Source organism: Helicoverpa armigera, chromosome 18 (genome assembly GCF_030705265.1).
Source record: "Helicoverpa armigera isolate CAAS_96S chromosome 18, ASM3070526v1, whole genome shotgun sequence".
NCBI classification, from domain to species: domain Eukaryota; kingdom Metazoa; phylum Arthropoda; class Insecta; order Lepidoptera; family Noctuidae; genus Helicoverpa; species Helicoverpa armigera.
In genome coordinates, this window is record NC_087137.1 from 1821247 (window position 1) to 1845239 (window position 23993).

Below are 23993 nucleotides of genomic sequence, written 5' to 3' on the forward strand. Positions count from 1 at the left end.
GGGGTCAGTTGGGGTCAGCCGTGATGGCACATGGTTGTTTTTGCGTGTTTTGATTACGACGTGTAATGTGTCATGGGCTGTTTTAACTCGGTCAATGTAATGCCTATGGAGAAGGTTTTTGTGCCAACCTTTCCTGGTGAACTAGATTTTGCGGATTTGCTTTTGTACTGGGTATTAAACGAAAGTTTGCAAATTATTTTTAGGATGTTAGTAGAACAGAGCTGAATAATTAAGCATGTAAAAACTAAACTAATATTATTACAAAGCTGAAGAGTGTTGTTATTTGCTTGAATGCGATAATCTCAGGAACTTCTGGTCCGTTTTGAAAAATTATTATTTCAGTGTGTACTTTTTATCCGGGTTCGTGGACAAGTTCCCACGGGACGCCGGCGAAACCACGGGTAGAAACCAGTCATACTATAAAGTACTCAAAGTATAAAGTACTAAGAAGTAAATTGCCCGGGCTTCCCAGAAAGTAATCAAAAGATACCTGTAAAAAATAATGTAAAAATGTTGTAATAATAAAACATAGGTACTTTTAAGATCTTTTTACATAAGAACCCACAATGCAATACAAGTAGAAGTTCCTAATAAACGGGTATATATGTATAACTATCCATTACTATACTTACAATGATCAACCATGTTCATTCGCCTACAAAAGGCCTTGAAATGACTACTTAGAACCAAAACTGAAACATGAATTTGTCAAACGACTCATAAGTATGATTTTATGAGCGAATTCTAGGCGGAACATTAAAAGTTCGTTACTAAATAAAGGCCAACGTATATGACGCGTAATAAAGCTACTGAAAAAGTGCGAATGGCGTGTAATCTAGATCTAGGTTGCAGGAGTTTGTTGTGGGGTGGCCAGGCTTTGAGTTACTTTCGATTTGTATGTTATTATGAAATATTGCGTTTTAGTTTGTTATGATTGTAACCTTTTATCAGTTTTAATGAATGATTCTAGTTAAGGCTCTGTTTAAAAAACTATGGCGAGTAATTATGACGGACTAACATTTAAACGCGAAAGTGATTATTATTTTAAATGTTCTTTGTGCTTATAAGCACCATCATATGGTTTGAATTCTAGATTTTGGCAACGTGTATACGTCAAATATAAGTAGAGGTATACTTACCTCCCCACTCAGAGACATTTAATGGTCACTTAGCCATTCCTTAGTGAAGGATTTGTATGACAGTCTGTCACTAGGAGTGACTTAAGTAATCATAGATAAATGTCTCTGAATGGGGAGGTTAGTTATTGTTCAGCTATTAAGTTAACAAACCACCACATATTTACCAAAAAAACTTTAAAAACATGAAGAATTTCAATAACTTTCCCAAATTACCCCAAAATACTAGTCACCCTACTCCGATGTTATCGTGGATTATCAAAATAATTGAAGTAAATTACGAGCGAAGCGGTTGCCGTCTACCGAAGTGGGTGAAATATTCAGGGAGCGAAGTCGCGGTATTCGGGCGGTTTCGGGAAGTAATGTCGCGTTTCACTGTCACACTGACTACCGAAGCTTCGGGTTTTGATTTGTTACTTTATAAACGGATCGAAGTTTATGCGATATATATTTTTGGTAGAAATTAAGTCGTTTCGCAAAGTCATAGTTCAGCGAAATAAGAATAGAATCAAGTATTATTTACCATTTAACCTTCTTTTTAAACGTTACAAATGGTAAGGTGCATCGCATTTTCTTTTAATTAGGCTCGGCAACGATCGCTTGTTTTCTTTTTTTACAATCCCTGCATAATAGTGAAAGTCAAGGGAACTTAACCCATGCAGCTTTTTCCAAAATTCGTCTGTAATCTAAAATGTTCCGCTTGCGACTAAAACATGCACTGCCCATAGAAGTTAAATATTAACATCTAAAGAGGAATTCACAGCTATAACTTTATAGACTTAGGTACCTTAATAAACGGCTTATAAAGCACAATCCGGAGCTAGCTTCACGGAACACTGCATCAGCAGCCGTGTTGAAAACAGGTCGGTTGCTCTACGGAGAACTGATAAAGGTTATGCTGCGTCTGCGTCAACGAGCTGTGTTTAGACGTGCGGCTTCGATTACAGCTTACTATGTTGTTTTTGCTAATCTTATTTATGGTAGGTTTGGCTTCTTGGAACCCAAAGCTATGTGGCGATAGTTAGTGGTGCTATTGAGGATTCGTCTAGAAAAACATTAAATCCTATTGTTTCATGTTGACTGTTGTATGGAAAACTAGCTGTTTTCCCGCGGTTTCACAAACGTCCGGGGAAAATTATTCCCTTACCGGGATAGATTGTAGCTTATGTTACACGGGAATAGGGCTTTACATCAGTGAATAAATCTTTCAAATCGGTTGAAGTACTTTCAGAGCATTTATAGTACAAACAAAACAATGTTTCCTCTTTATTGTAGAAGCAAAGAAAAGCATTAAAACTTACCTACAAAAGTCTCTCTTGTGTTATTTACAGTCGTAAGGACACGCATATTTTACTATAATATTTCGGCTGAAAGACATAGGTTATCAAATATTCCACTGACCCAAGACAAATAGTTTCCTGCAATCTGCATCGAATGAATTAGATACCTAGTTTAATTATTCTTATGGCGTGGTGCCATAATTGAAGTTATCTAGACTAGACTTAACTGGGTTTCGGTGGCCGGTACTCGAAAGTTTGTCTCTAATCTTTGACGGAATCTAGTTCGCGTGCAGTATTAATTACTCGGCGAATTATAATGCATTTTATGGGTTCCGTACTCAAAGGATAAAACGGAACCTTATAACGTTGACTTCGTTGTCCGTCTGTCTCTCCGATAGCGTCTGTCACCAGATTGTATCCCATGAACCTTGATGGTTGAAATTTTCCCACATGTATTTCATACCACATATTCTAGGAAGTTCCGGGGAACCCCGAAGTACGAAACTCTTCGTGCACGAGTCCGACTCGTACTTGGCCGGTTTTTGCATTAGATAATTTTATTTTTAATGTTTTGTCATAATTATCGTCAATTTCAGTCTACGATAAACCAAAAAGAGGAGACTATAGTAGAATTATTAACGTAGGAATCAAAGCCGAGCACCCAGCACATTTGTCTATGCACGCAAAGCTTAGCAGCGTGCACTACCTATTTCAAAACACGAATTATTCTTCCCCAAACCAAAAAGCCTACAAAAGATTGTCTATTTTTGCGGACAAAGTTAGTCACGAGTCACGGCATGACATCTGTCGGCGACTGTACTTGCAGTACTTGAATCAGTACGGTACACTCGACGACAGAATATTTACGATCACGTGATGAACATACTTTTGTATTCTAATTTGGCTGTGACTTGTGACAAGTTTTAGTTTTAAAGTTTTTTTTTATCTGATATGGGAGTGGGAGTCATTTTGTTTACGTTTTGGTTGTTACGTGATGCTACGTTATGTTTACGTGTTAGTTTCGTTTTTAAACCACTGCATTGTATGGTTCACTCTGACACTTTAAAAAACCATTCATCGTTTTACTCTTTCTTCAAATGTATGACGAACATTTACCTACCTAAGGATATTTGGTCAATACTTTGCCTTTGCAATATTTGATAAGATTCTCAAACAATTCCACATACTAAAAGAACCAAACAAATAACCCAAAAACAGCTTCAAAGTGAAAACAAGCACTAAAGTTTGATATGAACCACTTGACATAAGTTAGTTTTACGAGTTGACTTGTCGGCTCCCCGTCCTCGCTAGTTTATGCTAATGTACGGACTTGTATCTAGGACTCCGCTTTCCTAATGTCGCTTCCTACTGCCGTAGGATACTGGTCAGTGTACTTGAGTGTTTTCTGATATAAGTATAGGACGTAAAATTTATCCTTAACAAAGCATTAATCGTTACACTCTGAAGTATTAAATGTATTTTGCCTATCTATCAACGCTGTACTTTATGATATTGTTTATTCTGAGTTGATGGAGTCGGGATAAGAGCTTTAGTATAGAAACTAGGCAATCAAATACCTACTAAGCGACGCCCGCCCGACACGCTCTTGGCTGTGGCTTGTAGAAAGGTCCTTCCCTAATATAATAAAGCGTTTATTTCTTTGTTTGAACACAATAATCTCAGGACAACAGCTGCAAGAAATTTAATCAAGAAAGTTATTTTGTATCCAGCTTCGCGAAGTAGCTCAGACGCGGGTGAAACCGAGGGCGGAAGTTAGTTTAAGATATAGGACAAAATTTACCAGAACTTTAAATATTGAAATAGTAAAATTGAAAGTCTCGTATCGTTGTAATGGTAAAGAGGCCTACTAATTGCACCTGAGCTCAATTTCTCGTAAGAGACAGATTAATATTAATGTTGGTACTATGTTATCTCACCGCTTTCCCGCCTCTATGCTGTTTCAAGGAATTGATCGTGACCTCATTAAGCGTGTTAAGAAAACGTGGAATAAATCTTTAGAATGTATTTTCACACAAATCCTTACCCACTAATATTAATGCGAAATTAACTCAGTATGTCGGTTTATCGTACCTACGCGACAAGACTGCTTCATCATCATCATCATCTCAGCCATAGGACGTCCACTGCTGAACATAGTCCTCCCCATTAGATCTGGAACAAGACTGCTTACCTGGTTTAAATTTTATTCGGCCCTCAAATAAAGCCTGGGAAAGGACATAAAATAGGTATTTTTTATCTGGGTATGGGAAGTAATACTCTCGCGACACATAGAATTGCGGGAAAAGCTATGAGGTAGTATGTAGATATATCTATCGGAGAATAATTTAGTCATTGGAATCAGTCTGCAAAGATGTGTATGTAATATTGAAACGTAAAGTTGCTTTTGACTATTGGCCACCAAAACGGCGAGACTGAAAGAAACGATACACATATGGTGAATACATCATGATTACGTATATAAGTCACCATACATCTTGTAATTGCTTTTGATTAAATAATACCTATTAGTGACTAAGTTACACCTTTAAAGTCACGGACAAAAGAACTTAGTGTAGTGTACCTATAATAAATTATAACTACAGAACTTATTCCACATTGTTCGACGTATTTTTTAATTATTTTCCACGTACACTTGCTTCGGCCGTTGCACCGCGATCCTTCGATGTTATCCGAAGGGTTTAATCATAGTTCAGGAGTTCACGGTGTATTTTAACACCATACTCTTGACTTGGTATATTTATTACGTCACTTTGGCGCCCACTTTAATACTATGTACTACCCGTGCAGATAAAGAATAGGATTAGAAATCGCGACAGCTGTATGTATCTCTCGCTCATGTGCTATAGTGTGTTGTATGTACTTGAGATTGAAGTTGAGAGGTCCTTGTATTAATGTTGATTGCTGTTGGGTGACAAAGTTTGGCAGTCTGGTTGGAAATCTTACAATTTGTCCTTGAAATTGTACACCTTATTTCATCTTTAAAACGTGAGTACCTACGAGTTTGGTCCATCCCACTTTATCAGAAGCAACACCATTTAATATGCATTAGTTGAATAAATCGTTCATTTGCAAGACGTTGAAACAAGACACTAGAAGAGTTTTAAAGATACAGTGGTATCTTAAAGATCCTAAGTATACCTACTTAATATGAGTACCTCACCATAATTATCACTATCCCCCCTAATACTCGTCCTGCACCCATAGTATACTTACGTACTTATATCTTTTTCCTATTTCCTTCACCCCGAAAACTTACAAGACAATAGAATTTTTCCGCCAAATACAATATTCCACAGTACTACCCCAGACGTCTACCATTTCTGACCACCCCTTGACCGCGACACGCGAAAGGTCGTCGACCCGCCACGTGGTCTGACCAAGGCTCTAACCACCAGTTATGCGTAACATGCCGTTCAGCAATAACTGCTTGCGTGCCGTTTGCTGAAAAACTGCACTCGGGTTATGCCCTTTTCCTTGCTAGAGAAATTGCTTGTTTAAGGTTTGTTTCAGATGAGCGGTTGTGCAGCGATTTTATGTAGATTAATGCAATTTTGATGTAGTAAGTTTAAGCTCGTACTCAGTTGTGTAGCAATTTTATAATTTTTAGCTTCTCGATTTTGACGTAATAAGTTTATCTGAGATTTGAATGATTTCGGCTGTTTTTCGACCTCAAAATGAATCACCTATATATTTCTATCTGACGATATTTAAATAGGTAAATAAGCTAATTTTAATCAGGGTTCGGAAATATAATTCTCTTGGGAGGCGAGTGGAACTGGGAGCTAGAGCTTGTTAACAGTTACTGGACGTCATTGCTGAGCAAGATTATAAGTTTTTGTCAAACTAGGCATCTAAGTAAAGACAACTACTTTCAGCAGGTTTAAAATCATTACAAAACCATAATCAATTGAATTGATAATTAAAAATACTGTTGGTTATTATAAAACTTCAAAACAATGTAGGTCACGATAACTAGGTGTGTGAGAAACACAGGTTGTCTCTTAACTATTCATAACCTTATGGCCCACTTTTATAGGTCGCGGCTAGTGCCATTATTAAAAAACGTTAACTACTTATTACTGGTAGAATTCCATGTAATTATCAATTATTCAAGTCTTTTTATTAAAGTTGCTTCTTCACAAGACATTCGTTTTACGGTTTGTTATATTGACGAATTGTTGATGTCGTATTGACGAATTTGTGATGTCATATTGACGAATTGGGGATATCATATTGACGAATTTGTGATGTCGTATTCATGAAATATATTTTAGACTGAATTATCAGCAACCGTCCACAGTCCAAAAAAGTATGCCTGGATTGGGAATCTTCTCCTTTTTAGTAATTTCACGGAACTGTTCGAAGATATTTCCTAAACTTTTCATTTATCCGTGTAATTTTTTTTTTTAACATTTTGACGATAGTTTACCCTAAATGTGGTAGTTATAATTTGCAAATAGCGCGACCCCATTATTTACCTCTTTTCCCATACTTCTAAAAACCACAACTAAGGCAAAAAGCAATCAAATAAAAATTCCATACTTGCTCAAGGAAGGCTAAGTTCGTCAGTCATGCCATGATACGGGAGCAATGACCTATTTGCCTGACTTTCATATTTATTTCCTACGACTTATATTGCACGACAAGTTTTTCAGTTCAGCTTGGATGAAGTAGTTGGCTGAATATTATTGGTCTGTCTGTTTGTTGCGCGGGTTCGTTGCAGAAACATTGTCTTTATTGTATTATTGATGAAGATATGCCTCCGTATTGTGGGTCAGGTGTGGTGCTACTGTCAGCGATTTTGAGTAAGAGGCACGCAATGTTTTTGTTATTTTGACTTGTGTTTTTTTATTTGTGCTCAGTAAATATTTTCAATAAACATGTTACTAGACTGTTTGAGTTTCTCTAAAATGGCCATAACAGTGTTTCAGGTTGAAAAGCCCGTTTTTGAATACTTTCATTAGCAGTTTATCCATTATCAAATTAAAATAAATAAGCCACTAAAAAGAGCAGTCTGAAACCAGCCATAGTTTTTGACTTATTGAAGGCATATGTAACGTACCATAAAGAAATTAATTTAAAAAAACTGAATTACACATTCCATAAATAAGAGTACACTAAACAAAAAACAAATAAGAACTCCTTTATAACAGTAGGTAGGTACTGTTGCTACCAGTGTGACCGCACCCCACGCTTCCCGTACACCGCTCGGCTGGCTGCAGATTGCGTTTGTCGCGTTGTCGTGTCGTGCGCGTCGTGATTTACGAGCGCGCGACGCGACCGCTGCGGCCGCCCCAACCGACTGGATATCGCTCCTAATCATATTGCTTGAGGTTTTATTGCTAATTAATGATAACTGGGATAACATTGGGGGTAGTTTTTGCATTTTGGATGCATCAGATTTTTTTGTAGATTGTATGATTTGTATGTCAATTTTTAGGGACACGATGACCTTCGTATTTCAGCCTTTTTAGTTTTAGATGTGATCTGTTCATACTTTAATAAGTATATGTAGTTTTTGCATAACAAAATTTGTAACCTGTTTATTAGACAGTTTATACCTACAGGTAGAATAAGCTTTTATTTATAAATCAAATCAAAACATCTAACCTTGAGTTCCGTCTGTTTAAATCAAACTCCAACGCAATAGAAACAAATTCAAAACTCCAATAATTCAAAAAAATATGACACGGTACATTTATTTCCGCGTTTGACGCACCGCCCGCCGTAGCATGGCCGTTACGACCCCATCCGTCAGTGTAGGCCTCCGCGCGTTCGTAGCCGCCCGTTCGTAGCGCTACGCCGATATTGCTACGAAAAAAACTCGAAGAACATTTTAAGTTTTAAAATTGACGTTTTAAGTTTTAAAATTAAAAAGTTGTCTGTTGTTTAAAATGGATTTTGTTTTAATGGATTTGTTATACAACAAAATGTGAGTTTAGTTTAACTTTGTAGTATTGTTTTTGCTTCTTAATGTTTTGTAATCATTGGTTTGTGGATCGTCATTTTATAGCTTTGTAATTTGCAAATTATGGTTCAGTTTTATTGTCACTGGTTTTAAAGGCTGTTGTTGTTTTGGTAGACAGGCGGTTGACATGGCATAAGTATGATGCTTGGTTTTACTATTCTTTGTGTACTACAAAATAATGTCCCAACATTCATTTTACTGTCGAGAACTCGTTATAAGAGCATGCAAATAAATATGCCAATAAAAAAGTCTAATTTATCTGTCTCAAATTTACCAAACAGTAGCCACACATGGACATAAGACACTATTATTTTTATCATAATAACTAAAAACAAAAACATAGGTGTAAAAAAATACAGCACGAGCTTTGCTTCTCCTATAAACCAATGTTTTTTACACTTAATTTTTTACCAACATTCAAAACTATCAGCCAAATACACACATTATTCTTAACATCCATACACAAATACAACATAATGTCGGTAATAAAAGTTTTACTACTTGATCTACCTCCTTGCTCATATATCCGTGACATTCACATACAAAACTATAACAGTTTTTAGCGTTCACATGTCATGGGTCGTGAGGTAATATTGATAGCTGCAAAGGTCACGGATCGACTTGGCTAATAATTCAGATACGTATGACTTCGGAAGTATATGGGGTTGCAGGTTTGAAAACATAATAGAAGATGAAGATTACGGCTAGGGATTGTTCGAAAGAGTTACTACGGTTTTGGTATAAAACGGCCCCAGAGGAAACATAGTTACATAGGTTCATTACATAGGTACTCGCAACAGCTTTAGAAGGAACATACATAGCTGGGTTACAGTCAACAAAAGCTTGACAATACTGTTTCATCCACAGCTTTAGAGAGGACATTCTATTATTTCCCACCTTCCAAAAAGCTATGTGACGTTAAATAGCATGAATTTATTGTAGATACGAGTATGTACGATGTTTCGGCAATGGGATTGCGACACAGTGATATTGACGGGATGTATTGTGCATTCGCTACTTCTGAAACGAAGCAATTATATGATATTTTGGAAGCAAAGATGAGTCTATCCATAGACTCTGTGAGACCACTATGTCAGGCTTTTCATATGGGTGTATGAAGTTAGATCAGTCAAATTACGAAAGAAATAGCGGGAAGCAACTAGTACACCAATGTCCAATAATTCCAAGTTCATCAGACGGCTTTGACGGACGAGGACACGTCTTTATTATCAAAACGTCATATCTGTTGGCGCCTAAACGTGTTTGTTTTACCAAGGCCAGTTTTATAAGGTCGTTATAGGGTTCCCTGTGTCATCCTCCGAGCCTTTTTTCCCAATCATGTTGAGGTCGGCTTCCAGTCTCACCGGATTCGGCTGAGTACCAGTGCTTTACAAGAAGCGACTGCCTATCTGACCTCCTCAACCCAGTAAAAGTTATAGGGTTCCCTGTGTAAAGGACCCTATTAATTAGACTCCCTTTTTTCCACCCCTTTGTCACCAGCCTGATCTTTCTCTGACAATTTTCATGGACGCCGTAATTCTGTTGCCGCTTTTTTGTTGGTTACTCTTTCACTCAAAACTCTTGAGGGATCCTGATGAAACTTGCCGTATATAACAAAATAACGTAGGTTTCTTTTTATCAATGTGCAGAGAGAGTAGTTCCTTAGGCTAATTTAGTTTTGAAAAATGGCATACAACAAATATTATATTCGGAACCCGTGGAGCGCGAGTTCGACTCGCATTTAGGCTGTTTTTTTCTTTTGACATGTAGTAGCTACAAATGAGTGACACTACAATGTGTGTAATGTATGGTAGAAATATTTAGTTTTCAGGGCCGCGGTGACAAAGCGTTTAGTAATACTGGTCATGGTCGATGTCTATTCAGTCTTTTGAAGTTGTCGTCAATGAAGTCGGTGATAATTGTAAGAAAAGTTTGGCTATATTTGTCGTTTTATCAATTGTCAAACGCTTGACTGTTTTCTATTAATAGTCAAACTACTTAGCGGAAGATAGTTAAATCGATTTGTGATAAAAAGTTGTGTGTATGAGTGTATATTTGTCATTTCTTACTACTAAGTTTCGTAAAAATCTTTTCAGCCGTTAAAACGTGGAGAAATGACAAATATACACTCATACACACAACTCTCTTTACAATATTAGTGGCGTGGGCAAGTGGGTATTGTCGCTTAGGTATTTGTATACTGATGATTTTCATGTTAGTTATTTGTTTAGAGGAGTTATCAAAATTGATATGAAAACGTTCATAATAAATCTGATAGGAAAGTTTTAATTTGTAGCACCCAAAATTAACTTATCTAGATTATCTAAATTGTCGTTCACATAGTTCAACATTGTTTTAATAAGTACTTGTAAGGCTAATTCATGTTATTACAGACTGCTGCATAGAAGCCATTCATGACATGTTAAATAGCACTGTGGCCGTACTAATGTACACTTGTACAATAATGTACACTTGTACACGCCTGTGAAATATAATGCCTGAAACGACATGAATTGTTCGCATTCTTCTACTTGCTACTGTTTAATTAACTTATGCGATGACGAACATAAATTTCAGTCAAAGTATATACAGAATTTAAGTAATTAATCCCCTTGACTAAATTGATACCCTTTGGTAAAACTGATTTTGTCAGACTTCTGGCTTTTGAGTACTCGTAAAGTCTGCCAAAAGCTTTAAATGACAGCTGGGACCCCAGACTAATTAAACAACCCTAGAGACTGCAAAAAGGTTTTCAAATGACAGTCGTGACCCTGCAATTTAAGGTGGCCTCCGAAACACTGAGGAACGAGGGTTTTCTAAAATGGCAATCCACGAGGTGGCAGCACCGAGTCGTCAGGTCCAGATAACTGTCAAAGTGCTTATCTTTACTATGAATAGTGAACGATTTTAGTGTTTTTTTTATTTTATAATTAAAGCACTGCATTATTGTTTTACTATTGCGGTTGATTAAATAAAAAAAACTAAATCATATTGTGTTAACAAATTTTTCAACAAGCTTTTCCTTAGTACCAGTGACTTTTGCACCCTCTCTCTTAGCTCAATTTTTAGTTCGGAAACCTTATTCTGACCGTACTCCATAATAAAATCAATAACACTTCCAATATAACAGAATTTCAATAAACAATAAGTTCGACACCTACAATTCCATACTATTTGACAGCTGTTTGGACCAGACGCATACGTGGCGCCACCCGGTGGCAGAAAAAATTTCAAAAACCCTCACTCAATTAATAATAATAATAATAAGCCCCGCAGGGCATCTGAGGCGGATGACGGGGAGTAGCGACCCCGCGGGGCTATATATCCGAGTGCTCCAGGGAGAGTATACTGTCCCCCATCTCCGGCTTGCCGGAGTGAAGCATGACGGGGGATAGGTCTCCCGCCTCTTGGCTTGCCTTCACCGGCCGGTCAGAGTGGAGTCGCTAGAGCAATGCTCGGAGGGTAGGTGCCTCGTGGTAAGTGGCGAGTGGGCCGGTGATGCTGGACCCACAGGGAGCGCGTGATCTGCGTTTAAAGTCCGCCGAGGTATCCTCACCCTTCTCAGCCGCTCATGTACCTGTTGCCCTCTTGTTGCTTTTCAGTGACTGATTCCCGGGGGCCCAGTAAGTGAGTTGGCGAGTCTCCACCTGCCATTTTTACGTGTATTTATTACATTGTTATCGGCAGGTGCCATAGTTCCCGTAGTTTCCCCATTCCTAGTCCATTAGCATCCCATCACAATAGCCCAAGTAGTTTTCATCCATAGTTAGCAATACTTTAGCACAGAACCGGGGATTGTCCTTGGGTACATTTCTATAGTGTATACAGGGATAATCGTCGGTTTTGTGTCACCATTTCATTAAAGTTGTCTCAAAAGGGCTTCAGCGTGTTGGCTTCGGCCCCACGTTCGCCTCCCAAAAATCCGGGACTCTATAGTCCCGAGGTCTGGTAGAGACATACAAGATAATAATAATAAGCCCCGCAGGGCATCTGAGGCGGATGACGGGGAGTAGCGACCCCGCGGGGCTATATATCCGAGTGCTCCAGGGAGAGTATACTGTCCCCCATCTCCGGCTTGCCGGAGTGAAGCATGACGGGGGATAGGTCTCCCGCCTCTTGGCTTGCCTTCATCGGCCGGTCAGAGTGGAGTCGCTAGAGCAAGGTTAGTCCTGCTCGGAGGGTAGGTGCCTCGTGGTAAGTGGCGAGTGGGCCGGTGATGCTGGACCCACAGGGAGCGCGTGATCTGCGTTCAAAGTCCGCCGAGGTATCCTCACCCTTCTCAGTCGCTCATGTCCCTGTTGCCCTCTTGTTGCTTTTCAGTGACTGATTCCCGGGGGCCCAGTAAGTGAGTTGGCGAGTCTCCACCTGCCATTTTAACATGTATTTAATACATTGTCATCGGCAGGTGCCATAGTTCCCGTAGTTACCCCATTCCTAGTTCATTAGCATCCCATCACAATAGCCCAAGTAGTTTTCATCCATAGTTAGCAATAGTTTAGCACAGAACCGGGGATTGTCCTTGGGTACATTTCTATAGTGTATACAGGGATAATCGTCGGTTTTGTGTCACCATTTCATTAAAGTTGTCTCAAAAGGGCTTCAGCGTGTTGGCTTCGGCCCCACGTTCGCCTCCCAAAAATCCGGGACTCTATAGTCCCGAGGTCTGGTAGAGACATACATTTATAATAATAATAATTAAATCTTTATTTCTCTTCCACAAAGGTTCTTAAAATCTCCTACGCAGTTCCATGATTAATATTTCCTTTTTAGCAACCTTAAGACCATGGAAGTCCAAATAAGACCCGCGATATTGTCACGTGACATGCCGTGACTAGCCAATCCGGTAATGGTAGATATTTGCTTAGCTCGCAACAGCTTATTAAGTTATTTAGTTAAACAAAAAAAATGGGGGAAAGCAGAAATGAGGCCGCCATGACACTGCGTGCTTTGATAGAGAATTATTGGGATGGCACCGGTGATTGTAATTATTGAACGGATTGCGGATACGGATTTGTGATCAAATTGGATTTTTCGTGTAGTTTAGTTAGTAGCAAGTTTGAGAAGAGGATAGTGCCTTACGATGGGACAGTAAAGTCTGACGCTGAAGGTAGAACAATAACAACTAAACATAAAACAGGATTCTGCAGTAGATACTGCTTAGTGCTAACTGATGATATTACTGTAATGGGTACTCCATTTTCTTTTTGTAATTAGTGACAAGGTTTTATTTCTTTTTTAGGACAGTCGAAGTAAATAATGCGAGTTTTATTGTACCAATGTTGACCAATGTCAATCTTATCACACCCAAACTTTTATAACGATCTAATTTCCTAAAAGGAGTAAAAATTTATCCAAATCTCATGCAATTTCCTAAAAACTTTATTCATTAAGATTATCACAAGCCTAGGCAGAGATCTGGCTGCAATTTGTCGACCTTCATACAAAATAAATGTAAAAACTTTGTGTAGTGTAGTGTAAGGGTGGGATCCGTACAAAAATGTCGCTCGCGTGCAAACCGCGATTTGGGCTCCGAGCAAAGAATGACTAATCAATAACATGCTTGTTTTGGAACAACTATGCAACTTGAGATACCGTTTTTGTCATACCGTGTTTGTTGTAAACGAAATTGTAGTGGTATTTTTAAGTAAAACTGCAGTACAACGCATCTGTTAATTTTTCTTATTATATTATCAGTGCATTTTATTAGTATCTACATACCAAATGATGGTAAAATAAATTAACATAATTGAAATATGAAATTATATCTGTGCCCCGCAGTTACACGCAGTTTTTGGGACAACCATTTCTTTAAATTAAAAATTAGATTAAATAAAACGTAACCCATGATGTCCTTTCTCAGGCTGTAGACCGACAGCTCAGTAGTTTTGGGGGAAAAAGTAGACAAAGTTACATTCGCATTAATACCTAAACTTAGTATCTACCTTAGATTTAAAAAATCAACCAAAGTAGACTGTTATATTTTATAGTGTTAGCTTCAAATTGTTGGCCGCATTTTATATGCGATGTAACAAATTACAAATCAATAACTAATGACTTAGTTCGTTAAGCAAAGTTCGCGATTTGCTCACGAATCGGTTAATAATTTATTGAGTAGGTACCTAGTTAAATTTTGCATATAACGATGGCCTAGTTATTATGGCCTATTTTTTTTATTGCAAGTTAATTTTATAATAAAGTTTGCTCTAGCGGTTTCGCGGCTTCCAAAGGAAACTATCTTCTGTAGCCGGATGAAAAGAAGGCTTTTGCTTTCTGGCTTTAGGCTGTCTACCGTATACCAAGTATTGCATAACTTCAGGCGTGAAAGTGGGATCAGTGGGACAGATAGACAGAGTGACTTCCGCATCTAAAACATAAGTAACTTTGAGCTGAAAGTTAGAGGGTGTACATATATTTGTGTTTGATTCATAAACCGACTTCTTCTCCGCCAGAATGTTTCTACTTATAAATTGGAAACCGTTTCGCCGTTTTCAAATTATGTCCTACAATACAAATAAATCTTATTATCTATTGAAATACCTACTTCATGTTTAGCAATGCTAATGTTAAGTTTATTACTTCATTTAGGAGTCACGATATGAAACGGGTCAAAGTTCGCAATTTGCAACAATAATGTATATTTCGTTTTCAGGTTATTGACATGGAAGTATAAACTTTTTGGGACATAAGTAACTCTCTATGTTAAGTAAAACAACTATTCATTTCCTGTTTAAGAAAATTTTCTTTAATAATATCTGTTAGAAAATAGATGACACATTAAATAATGGCCTTTCTATGGCACGCGCTCCTTCTCATGCAGAATAGGATGAACGTTTAAACAAAATTAAGAACTGAATCACCAAGGGGTATTCGGTTGCCCGGGTAACTGGGTTGAGGAGGTCAGATTGGCAGTCGCTCCTTAAAGGATTGATACTCAGCAGCATCCGGTGTGACTGGTAGCCAACCCCAACATGTTGGGAAAAGGTTGATGATGATGAATGAAAATAAGAACTGGAAAGGCAAGCAATTTTAACTGTCAGCACCAACATTTTCAATGTCAAGATAAATTAGTACATAAATTGATTGAAGCCCAAAAAACTATAATCAATCATTCATTTCAACCCTATAAAACATAATCATAGTAATTTTACAATAGTGAAGGTATAATTTATTAGTAGGTACTCCATAGAGGACGTTTAAATACTCTCAGAATTAGGAAGCCAACGTTAAGAAGAAGAGAAGGCTATATGCTTCTTCTTATCTGCATGTGTTAAGAAACTAGTGACAGAAAGAGCGACCATTGTTAATGATGCATTTGTTTTTTAACCCACCCTTGACCGCCACAAAAACAAACTCTTAATTTTTTAAAAGCCATTTAACTATGCACAATGAAGTTCAGTAATACCCGTCACCAGCCGCCATGATACACAATAAATGAGCAGCAAGTTGACATTGAGTCGCAGCCATTAGCCACACGAAGGGACACACGTGGTTACCTTACGAAGCCATGTCCCAATGTCACTGGTATGGGTAATTTGGTTCGTTTGATCAGGTTTGACGCGAAACGGTTGTGGGGAAAATGGCCTGTAATTTTTTGGTTTTGAGTTTGATATATTGGTGGTAGAAATGGTGAATTTTTTCATGAAACTTGGCATGCTTTTTTCCTTTTCTTGTTTAATAACACTGCTATACAGTTATTTCGCGGAAGGCATACTTGAAGTAGATTTTGTATAAGACGAGTGTGCTGATAACGGGAAAAATACCAGAATGGTCAAATTGGCTCCAGTTTTTGAGATAAACGCTTCTAACATTTTCCATATAATGCTTCAATAAATGGGCCAAAAGATGTATTTAAAATTTATTTTTATTGTTTACCTTTACAAAAATACACAAAAATAATAATAGTTTGGGGTACCTTTAACTAGAATAAATAAATGAAAATCATGAAAAACTTTTCCTTTGGGATTTTCTCTTATTTACTTTGTCAGGACAATCTCTTTTCAAGGTCCAACAATAGTCAGCCATCATATGGCTGTCCCATCGACCTTGATATCTTTCTTCCATTATCCTGATATCCTGATGGAACCTTTCTCCTTGTTCCTCACTGTAATCACCCAGGCTGTGTAAGAAATGCAATTTTATGCTCATGTTGACTCCTAATCTGTTAAAATTTTGTAGCATTTTTGCAACTAGTTCTTGATATTCCGGCGCTTTGTGATTCCCCAAAAAGTTTTTTACTACCAACACAAAGCTTAACCATGCTTCAGATTCAATCTGTGTCATATGGGCTACAAACTCAGTGTCTTTTATCAGTGTACGTATTTGCGGTCCATCAAAGATGCCTGCTTTTAATTTTTCCATGCTAAGGGCTGGAAATTTTTGGCACACATATTTGAAACAGACACCATTTTTATCAAGGGCTTTAATAAACTGCTTCATTAGCCCAAGCTTAATGTGAAGGGGTGGAAGAAGGATGTTTTCTCGGCTTATCAACGGTTCATTTATCACATTTGCTTTTCCAACCTCCATATTTTCTCTCAAAGGCCAGATCTTTCTAATCCAGTGTTGGTTTCTTGCACGGCTATCCCATAAACATATGAAACAAGGGTACTTAGTATACCCTCCTTGCTGGCCTAGTAAAAAATTTACCTTTGACATTTACGGCACAAAAGTAACAGTCGTTTAAGTGATTACTTGGCTCATTCCACATCATCGGCACTCCAAATTGTAACCCTACGCACGACTTGCACACGATGTTTGGCACCCAATATTTATTCCTTTTCACTAGTGGTATCCCGAAATATTCTCGGTAGACTGTTTTTACAAACTCTGTGATCTCTTTTCTTTGCTTTTGTAAACTAAACTTGCCGCAAATAAAGCAAAAACTGTTAGGATCGTTTAAACAAGGTTTACGTGGAAAACTCATGTTTTTGAAAGGAAAAATGCACTTTAACACAAAACAACCGATTTATAACTGATAACTTCAGGGTCTGATAGCTATAAAGTTAAGTTGTTGCAAATAAATCCCTGAAAAAATAACAAATCAATGAACTACAATGTTTGTAGGGTAGTTTGAAATTTTCAATTATTTCTTAGTTCCGTTTATCTCAATAACCAGAGTGAATCAAAAATAAATAAGCATGCAGCGTGAAGGTCTAATATGAGTATTAACAAAAACCATTAACAAAATCCCTGCCGCAGATTTTTTTATATTTTTTTTGTATAGCAGTGTAATTACACCATATGTACTAATGCTTATAACGCTTATTATGTTACATACTTAATACTTTTATACATAGTGTATTTGGTAGGTAAGATTTCAGGATACACGTCCCTTTTGGCAATTTATAGGATACTTTTAGACAAAGCTTTGCAGTTTTTGTAACGAAAATAATTGAAAAAGGCCTTACGTGGTCTTACAAAACAGCAGTTTATTATTTAACCCCATGACTTTCCAAAGCAAGTTTTCCCTATATTCTTAGCCTCAGAAAAACTCATTTATCAATTCTATAAATATCTCTATTCTACCGACATCAGTTACAACACAAAACTTTATTTGTTAACCGTTTAGCTTCAGACAAAATGTTTACTCAAACTGGCGTATCGTACGACAGTCTATAATTTTATTTTAGCTTTACAAATCTATCATCATTAGGGTGACTTCAGTAATTACCCGGTGACCCTGACCCTGGCTAGCGTGACGGGGTATCATTTTATTTTAACTAATTAAAACGTCATAGTAATTGTTTAAACATAGAGGTAACACGCGATGATTTTTGTCGATATCGACAAATATGGCGTTCGCTATCTCGTTTCACTAATGATTGCTAAATTACTGTTATATATACTGTCGTGACGTTATATTGTTATTATTTATTCATTGAGTTATTTCGTCATGTCCATTCAAATAAATATGTGCTTTTAGTCCGATTGATATATTGTATTGTGCGTGGGTTTTTGTTTCAATGTCATGACGAAGGACTAAAAATTGAAATAAAAAACACCAAATTCGCGTGATTTTGAAAAAAACGATTCCTTATGAAATCGTGTATTGTATATTCTATAGATTTTACAACTATACCAAAGACTAGCGCCATGCTTATTAGATATGCATCCATTATTTCAACTTGTAAGGAAAATCCAGATTAAAGTACTTTAATCGTGTGAATATTATCAACCAGTGTGTGGTCACCATTCATAAGCTTACAGCGATTTTGTCATTCTTCGGAAGGTATTTTATGAATGTGGTTATAAGAAGCCACAGTATCGCGTGTCGATGCCTATAAACTGACTTGAACCATGTTTTTATGGCACGTGTCTCGTAAAAAATAATTAAACTACAATGTTCAAATTAACGTAGATTTATAGTCTTGACTGTTATGTAGTTAAATATTTTTTTACGTCTGCCAACTTTGTGGCGATATCAATTTTGTAGACAAACATTTTGCACTCGTCGTGTTTATACTTTTTGATTAACAGCCACAAACTTTATGCTTACAATATTTTCTACTATGTAGTTCGCTTTCAATGCAGAACACTGAGGTTTTCTTGCGTAAACCAGAGCGTGCTAGCAACCCGCTGCCGCTTATGACTCGCGCCACAACATGCATTAATTTCTTAACAGTGACAACGTCGATCGAATGTCGCAGCCCTGTTATTTTCTAAAACTGTCTTCTATTGTACTTCAATTATTAGTTATTAGAAGAACGTTTTATAGTCGAACTCACTGAATTATTCAACAATCCAGCTTTATACTCTGCAATTTGTAATTTCTTCACGGAAATGTATTTAATAACAAGGAATACTTGGAAAGTTCTTTTCATGTTGAGTATATTTATTTATTTTGCAAAGACGTCAATATGTCAAGTCAATAATGATAGTCAAGTCATTCAGTCATTGGTTGACCTTAGGGCTTTCTGTGTGTGCTATTTATTTGGCGTAGGTACATACTGCGCTTGCGCTCCTATAAAATCTAATTAATTAACAAATATTGCGAAAATTGTTGATTTAATATTTAGGTTCACCGCGTTTCTTTTAATGCGGTTTTTATTTTGATAAACAAACTTCTACTCCAAACCTTATACTTACAGCCAACCTTGCACAAAAATTGACGTGAGCACTCCTTGACATCACTTGCTGCGGAATTCAATAACCTATCTACAGAGATAGGATGTCCTATCTGTAGTAAGCAAATCTACAGATAGTTATAGTGGTGTTTCCCTGTGGATGCCTAGAATTTAAGGCCTCCAGCCAGGGGCGTTAACTCTAGTCCCTTCTAGGGATGTGAATATAACTTGTATTACATTGTTCCAGTAGCGGAGTGTGTTGCTGATAATGCCGATAGCTGCTGGAGATGTTAGTGAGGATGGATCGCTGCCCCGCGCTCTCTCCCTCCACGCCTAGCAGCCGCGGCATGGACAAATATGAGCAGTTGGCGGTGGTAAGACTGTACTCCTATATCCTGGCATTTTCCAAATTTTTGGGTATATATTTAACGTACACGAACGTAGATAAGGGTCTGTTATTGCAAGGTTTCAATTGATCGCCGTAGGAAGATGCCCGTATTAGATAGATTGTGCATAATTTTTTTTTGGATTGTCAATATATTAACATTCTCAGTGAACCTATTTTTGTGGAGTCATGCAATAGGACTCTATCATGCAATAGAACTCGTCTTGATGAGTAATGACCAACCGTGTCCAGTGTTAACTTGGAGCAATCGTAAATTGCAGCGGATGTTATAGTCACATAATCCAGAGTGATTTTAATGTGCAATTTGTTTACGTATTGGACATTAAAACTCTGAATAATATTTACCAGTTAAATGTTTCTCGGTAAAGAAGTGAATCAAAGCATAAACGTCAGTAACAGTCGGTGTCAGGCCCAACTTATAAGAATTCTACGCCATTTTGTAACTGCCACAAGTACTTGCAACTATACTTATTTAGTTATCGGAACGTTGCCATTTCTTTTATACTGAAATAAGACATTACTTACTTTTTGTTTGTATAGAAATAGTTTTGTTGGCGCAAGGAAATTACCCAATTTGAATGGATTGGTTCTATTTCTGATCACGTCACGAATATCTATCTAGTGTATCTACGTATGGAAATAAGACAGACGGGTTTCTGAATTACTTTTCCAGTACATACATATGTAAATAAGCTATGCAGAATGCTTCCTTTAACACTGGGGTCTCAAAAGTGCCTATGGTCTGGTAATTTATTGATTAAAAAAAAACTTTATAGGAACTTAGTTATAACGAATGTTGACGCCTTCAAGGAGGGATACTCATAGTACTGGTTACATTTCCAGGTAGGTGAGGGTTCGTACGGCGTGGTGCTGAAGTGCCGGCGCCGGGACACGGGCCAGCTCGTCGCCATCAAGAAGTTCCTCGAGACTGAGGACGATGCCGCCGTCAGGAAGATGGCTCTCAGGGAGATACGTATGCTCAAGGTACCGTACGTCTTCTAGATTTATCAGTTAAAACATTTGCCTAGGCTTCCAGTGTAACCAAATACAGCTGAGTCCTAGTGTTTTAAATGGACAGCGCCAAGCGTTAACTTTATGATCAATCGACTGGTCTGGCTGTTTCTTAGACACGAGCTACTCTAGTTTTAACCCTTGAATCCCTTGGGTATATACCTAAAGGACATGGTAGATAGTCCCGTTAGTCAATATTCTAGCCCAACGCAATACAGCCGCTTCAATTGTCCTTCGTGAAGTTGGATAAGCGCCTGAATTTTCTTAAACTTCAATAAATTGTATCACCTAAACATTATTCCTATTTTAATTTACAGAAACTCCGTCACGACCACTTAGTGAACATGATCGAGGTGTTCAGACGCAAGCGTCGCTTCTACCTGGTGTTCGAGTACCTGGACCACACGCTGCTGGACGAGCTGGAGGCGGCTCCCGGCGGCCTCGGCGAGGATACCGCCAAGAAGCACCTCTACCAGCTCCTCAAGGGCATTGACTACTGTCATCAAAACTCTGTGAGTGTGCTTACCTTAGCTTAAAGAATAAATAGGAAAAATAAGATATCTCTACGATCCTTTGCTGTTCCTCTTTTCGGCATCCTTATTCGCCATTGTTGCAATTTTATCTGAGGACTACGGAGCAACATATTTTCTTCTTCCATATGCGGACCGTTGCAATAGACCAAAGACATAAGCATGTCTTTGCAATAGATCGAAAGTTTCTGCGGCAGCTGTCCATGTACACCGGATTTTACTTTAAATTAGAAAATCTTCACAATAGTTTCTTGACCTGATAGTGGTATTTTCATTAAATCCTTTGTTATTGAACCTTTTAATATCTCATTCCAGATAATCCATCGCGACGTGAAGCCCGAGAACGTGCTGGTGTCGAACACGGGCGTGGTGAAGCTGTGCGACTTGGGGTTCGCGCGGGCTCTAGCGGCGCCCGGCGAGCCCTACACCGAGTACGTCGCCACCAGGTGGTACCGCGCGCCTGAACTGCTCGTCGCTGAGCATAGGTCAGTATATCTAGGATAAGCAGGTTGCTGTGATAATGTTAGAACAATGGAGGCTAAAAATACCCCACAATGCGCTCACCAACCCGTAAGCTCGGCGCAGTGAGTACGGGCAAATCCTGCTGACACTGCTCATGGGAGCCCTTAGTCCAGCATTATTAGGCTGTGATGGCGGTGACGAGGAGGTACGGTTGATAGATATCACAATAGTCCTTACTAAATTGAACTTAAGATTTCTCATCAGACTATGAATGAGCGAAAATCCCGAGTTTACTCTCATAAAAAGCCAGTAAAGTTATCTGGGTCAACCGAATCGACAATAACCGTCCACCTTCCTTATTTCTTTTTAAATCCTCAGCATTCAAAAGCAATAATGTAAAGAAGTATGAATCTATTTTCCAGGTATGGCCCCGAAGTGGACATTTGGGCGATTGGTTGTCTGTTTGCGGAGATGCTGACGGGAGACCCGCTGTTCCCCGGAGACTCCGACATCGATCAGCTCGCGCTCATTATTAAGACTGTTGGTAAGTTGGTTTATTGTACATAGGTACGTTTTATGATTATTTATGTAGCCTGTGGATTACAGAAGATTCTTTAATTTAGAAAGAGAGAAAGAAAATACATTCATTCAATAGTTTTATAACGCATTGAGACACAAAAGTGCAACAAAACAGACATTCAATAACAAAGAAAAACATAGAGAAATCTTCTCTATCAAGTGATTGAATTGAGATAACCCAAATGAAAACTCCTAAATTTATTTGCCTTTAATTCCTTTGCTCCGCGGACAAGCTAGCTAGTCTAGAATTCTCCTTGACAAGTTATTTATATTCTATAATACCAACACGGTGTCTGTTTCCAGGCAAGTTAGCCCCTCGTCACCAACAAGTGGTCTCCCGCCTAGCTGGCGGCGCAGCGCTATCGGGCGCGGCGGGCGGCGCGCGCGGCGTGCTGCCCGGCGTGGGCGCGGCGCGGGACCTGCTCGCCGCGTGTCTGCGCACCGAGCCCCGGGCCAGGCCGCCCGCGCAGGCGCTGCTGAGGCACAAGTACGTAGCTACTTATAAAAAGAAATTTGCATGATTTCTTCGGACTAACTAACCCAGCCTTTATTTGGTAGTACCATTTGTTGTCACCCAGGTCCCTCATTTGCCTGGTTAGTTTTGACTGTATGATGAAAGCCGCTAAGGTCTAACTAAAGGCTACTGCTACGGCTACTGCTCTAAAGGCCGGCACTGTGTGTAGTAAAGTGCCTTTTTTATTTATTTTATTTATTTTATTTATTTTATTTATTTTATTTATTTTATTTATTTTATTTATTTTATTTATTTTATTTATTTTATTTATTTTATTTATTTTATTTATTTTATTTATTTTATTTATTTTATTTATTTCATTTATTTTATTTATTTATTTTATTTATTTTATTTATTTTATTTATTTTATTTATTTTATTTATTTTATTTATTTTATTTATTTTATTTATTTTATTTATTTTATTTATTTTATTTATTTTATTTATTTTATTTATTTTATTTATTTTATTTATTTATTTATTACATTTTACAGAAGGCTTACAGACTAACAAAAGAAAAGAATGATATATAACTATGGTATTATCAAATAGCTATTTACAAGCCTCCACACATATAAATTTAGATAATAATTAGTGTACATATAAAATAAACAACAGTTTTCTAATATTTTTCAGATATTTCAGTACAGACAGTTTTGCAGAGAATTTCAATGCTGAATTAAGAAAGAAATTAGGCAAAGAAATTGAGGTAAGCTCTTTGTCTACTGCCTCAGTTTTTGAGAATCACTGACATAGTTCATACAAACAACACTTATATGATTTTCCAGACTCCGCCGTCTCAGCAGAGCGCGGCACGAGTAGCGGGTAAACCAAGGCAACAATGGACACTCAACATTATACCAGTAAGTAAAATATTATGATCTCTTTCTAAACACCATAAGGTGTTCATATGTGTAAGAAATGAGTCGCTTGTTGAGCAAAATCACACTTTTATTTACTAATTTCTTAATAATAAAATCTTCGTACAACAATCTTTTCTTCTTACATCTTTACCTTCCTCGAT

General features: G+C 37.7%; 1 protein-coding gene across 3 annotated transcripts in view; it reads left to right on the forward strand.

Moving 5' to 3' along the window:
• The window catches only part of LOC110373247 (cyclin-dependent kinase-like 1), a 37098-nt gene that overhangs the window by 9795 nt on the left and 3310 nt on the right, over positions 1-23993 (forward strand). For 2 of the 3 annotated variants that reach the window (XM_064039141.1, XM_064039140.1), the window contains exons 2-9: positions 19719-19842; positions 20718-20858; positions 21203-21397; positions 21731-21900; positions 22300-22421; positions 22760-22943; positions 23606-23678; positions 23758-23832. In XM_064039141.1, the coding sequence (XP_063895211.1) occupies positions 19756-19842; positions 20718-20858; positions 21203-21397; positions 21731-21900; positions 22300-22421; positions 22760-22943; positions 23606-23678; positions 23758-23832 (1047 nt within the window). In that variant the 5' untranslated portion in view covers positions 19719-19755. Of the gene's footprint in view, positions 1-19715; positions 19843-20717; positions 20859-21202; positions 21398-21730; positions 21901-22299; positions 22422-22759; positions 22944-23605; positions 23679-23757; positions 23833-23993 lie in introns of all 3 variants that reach the window. The other variant, XM_064039139.1, reaches the window with a different exon arrangement.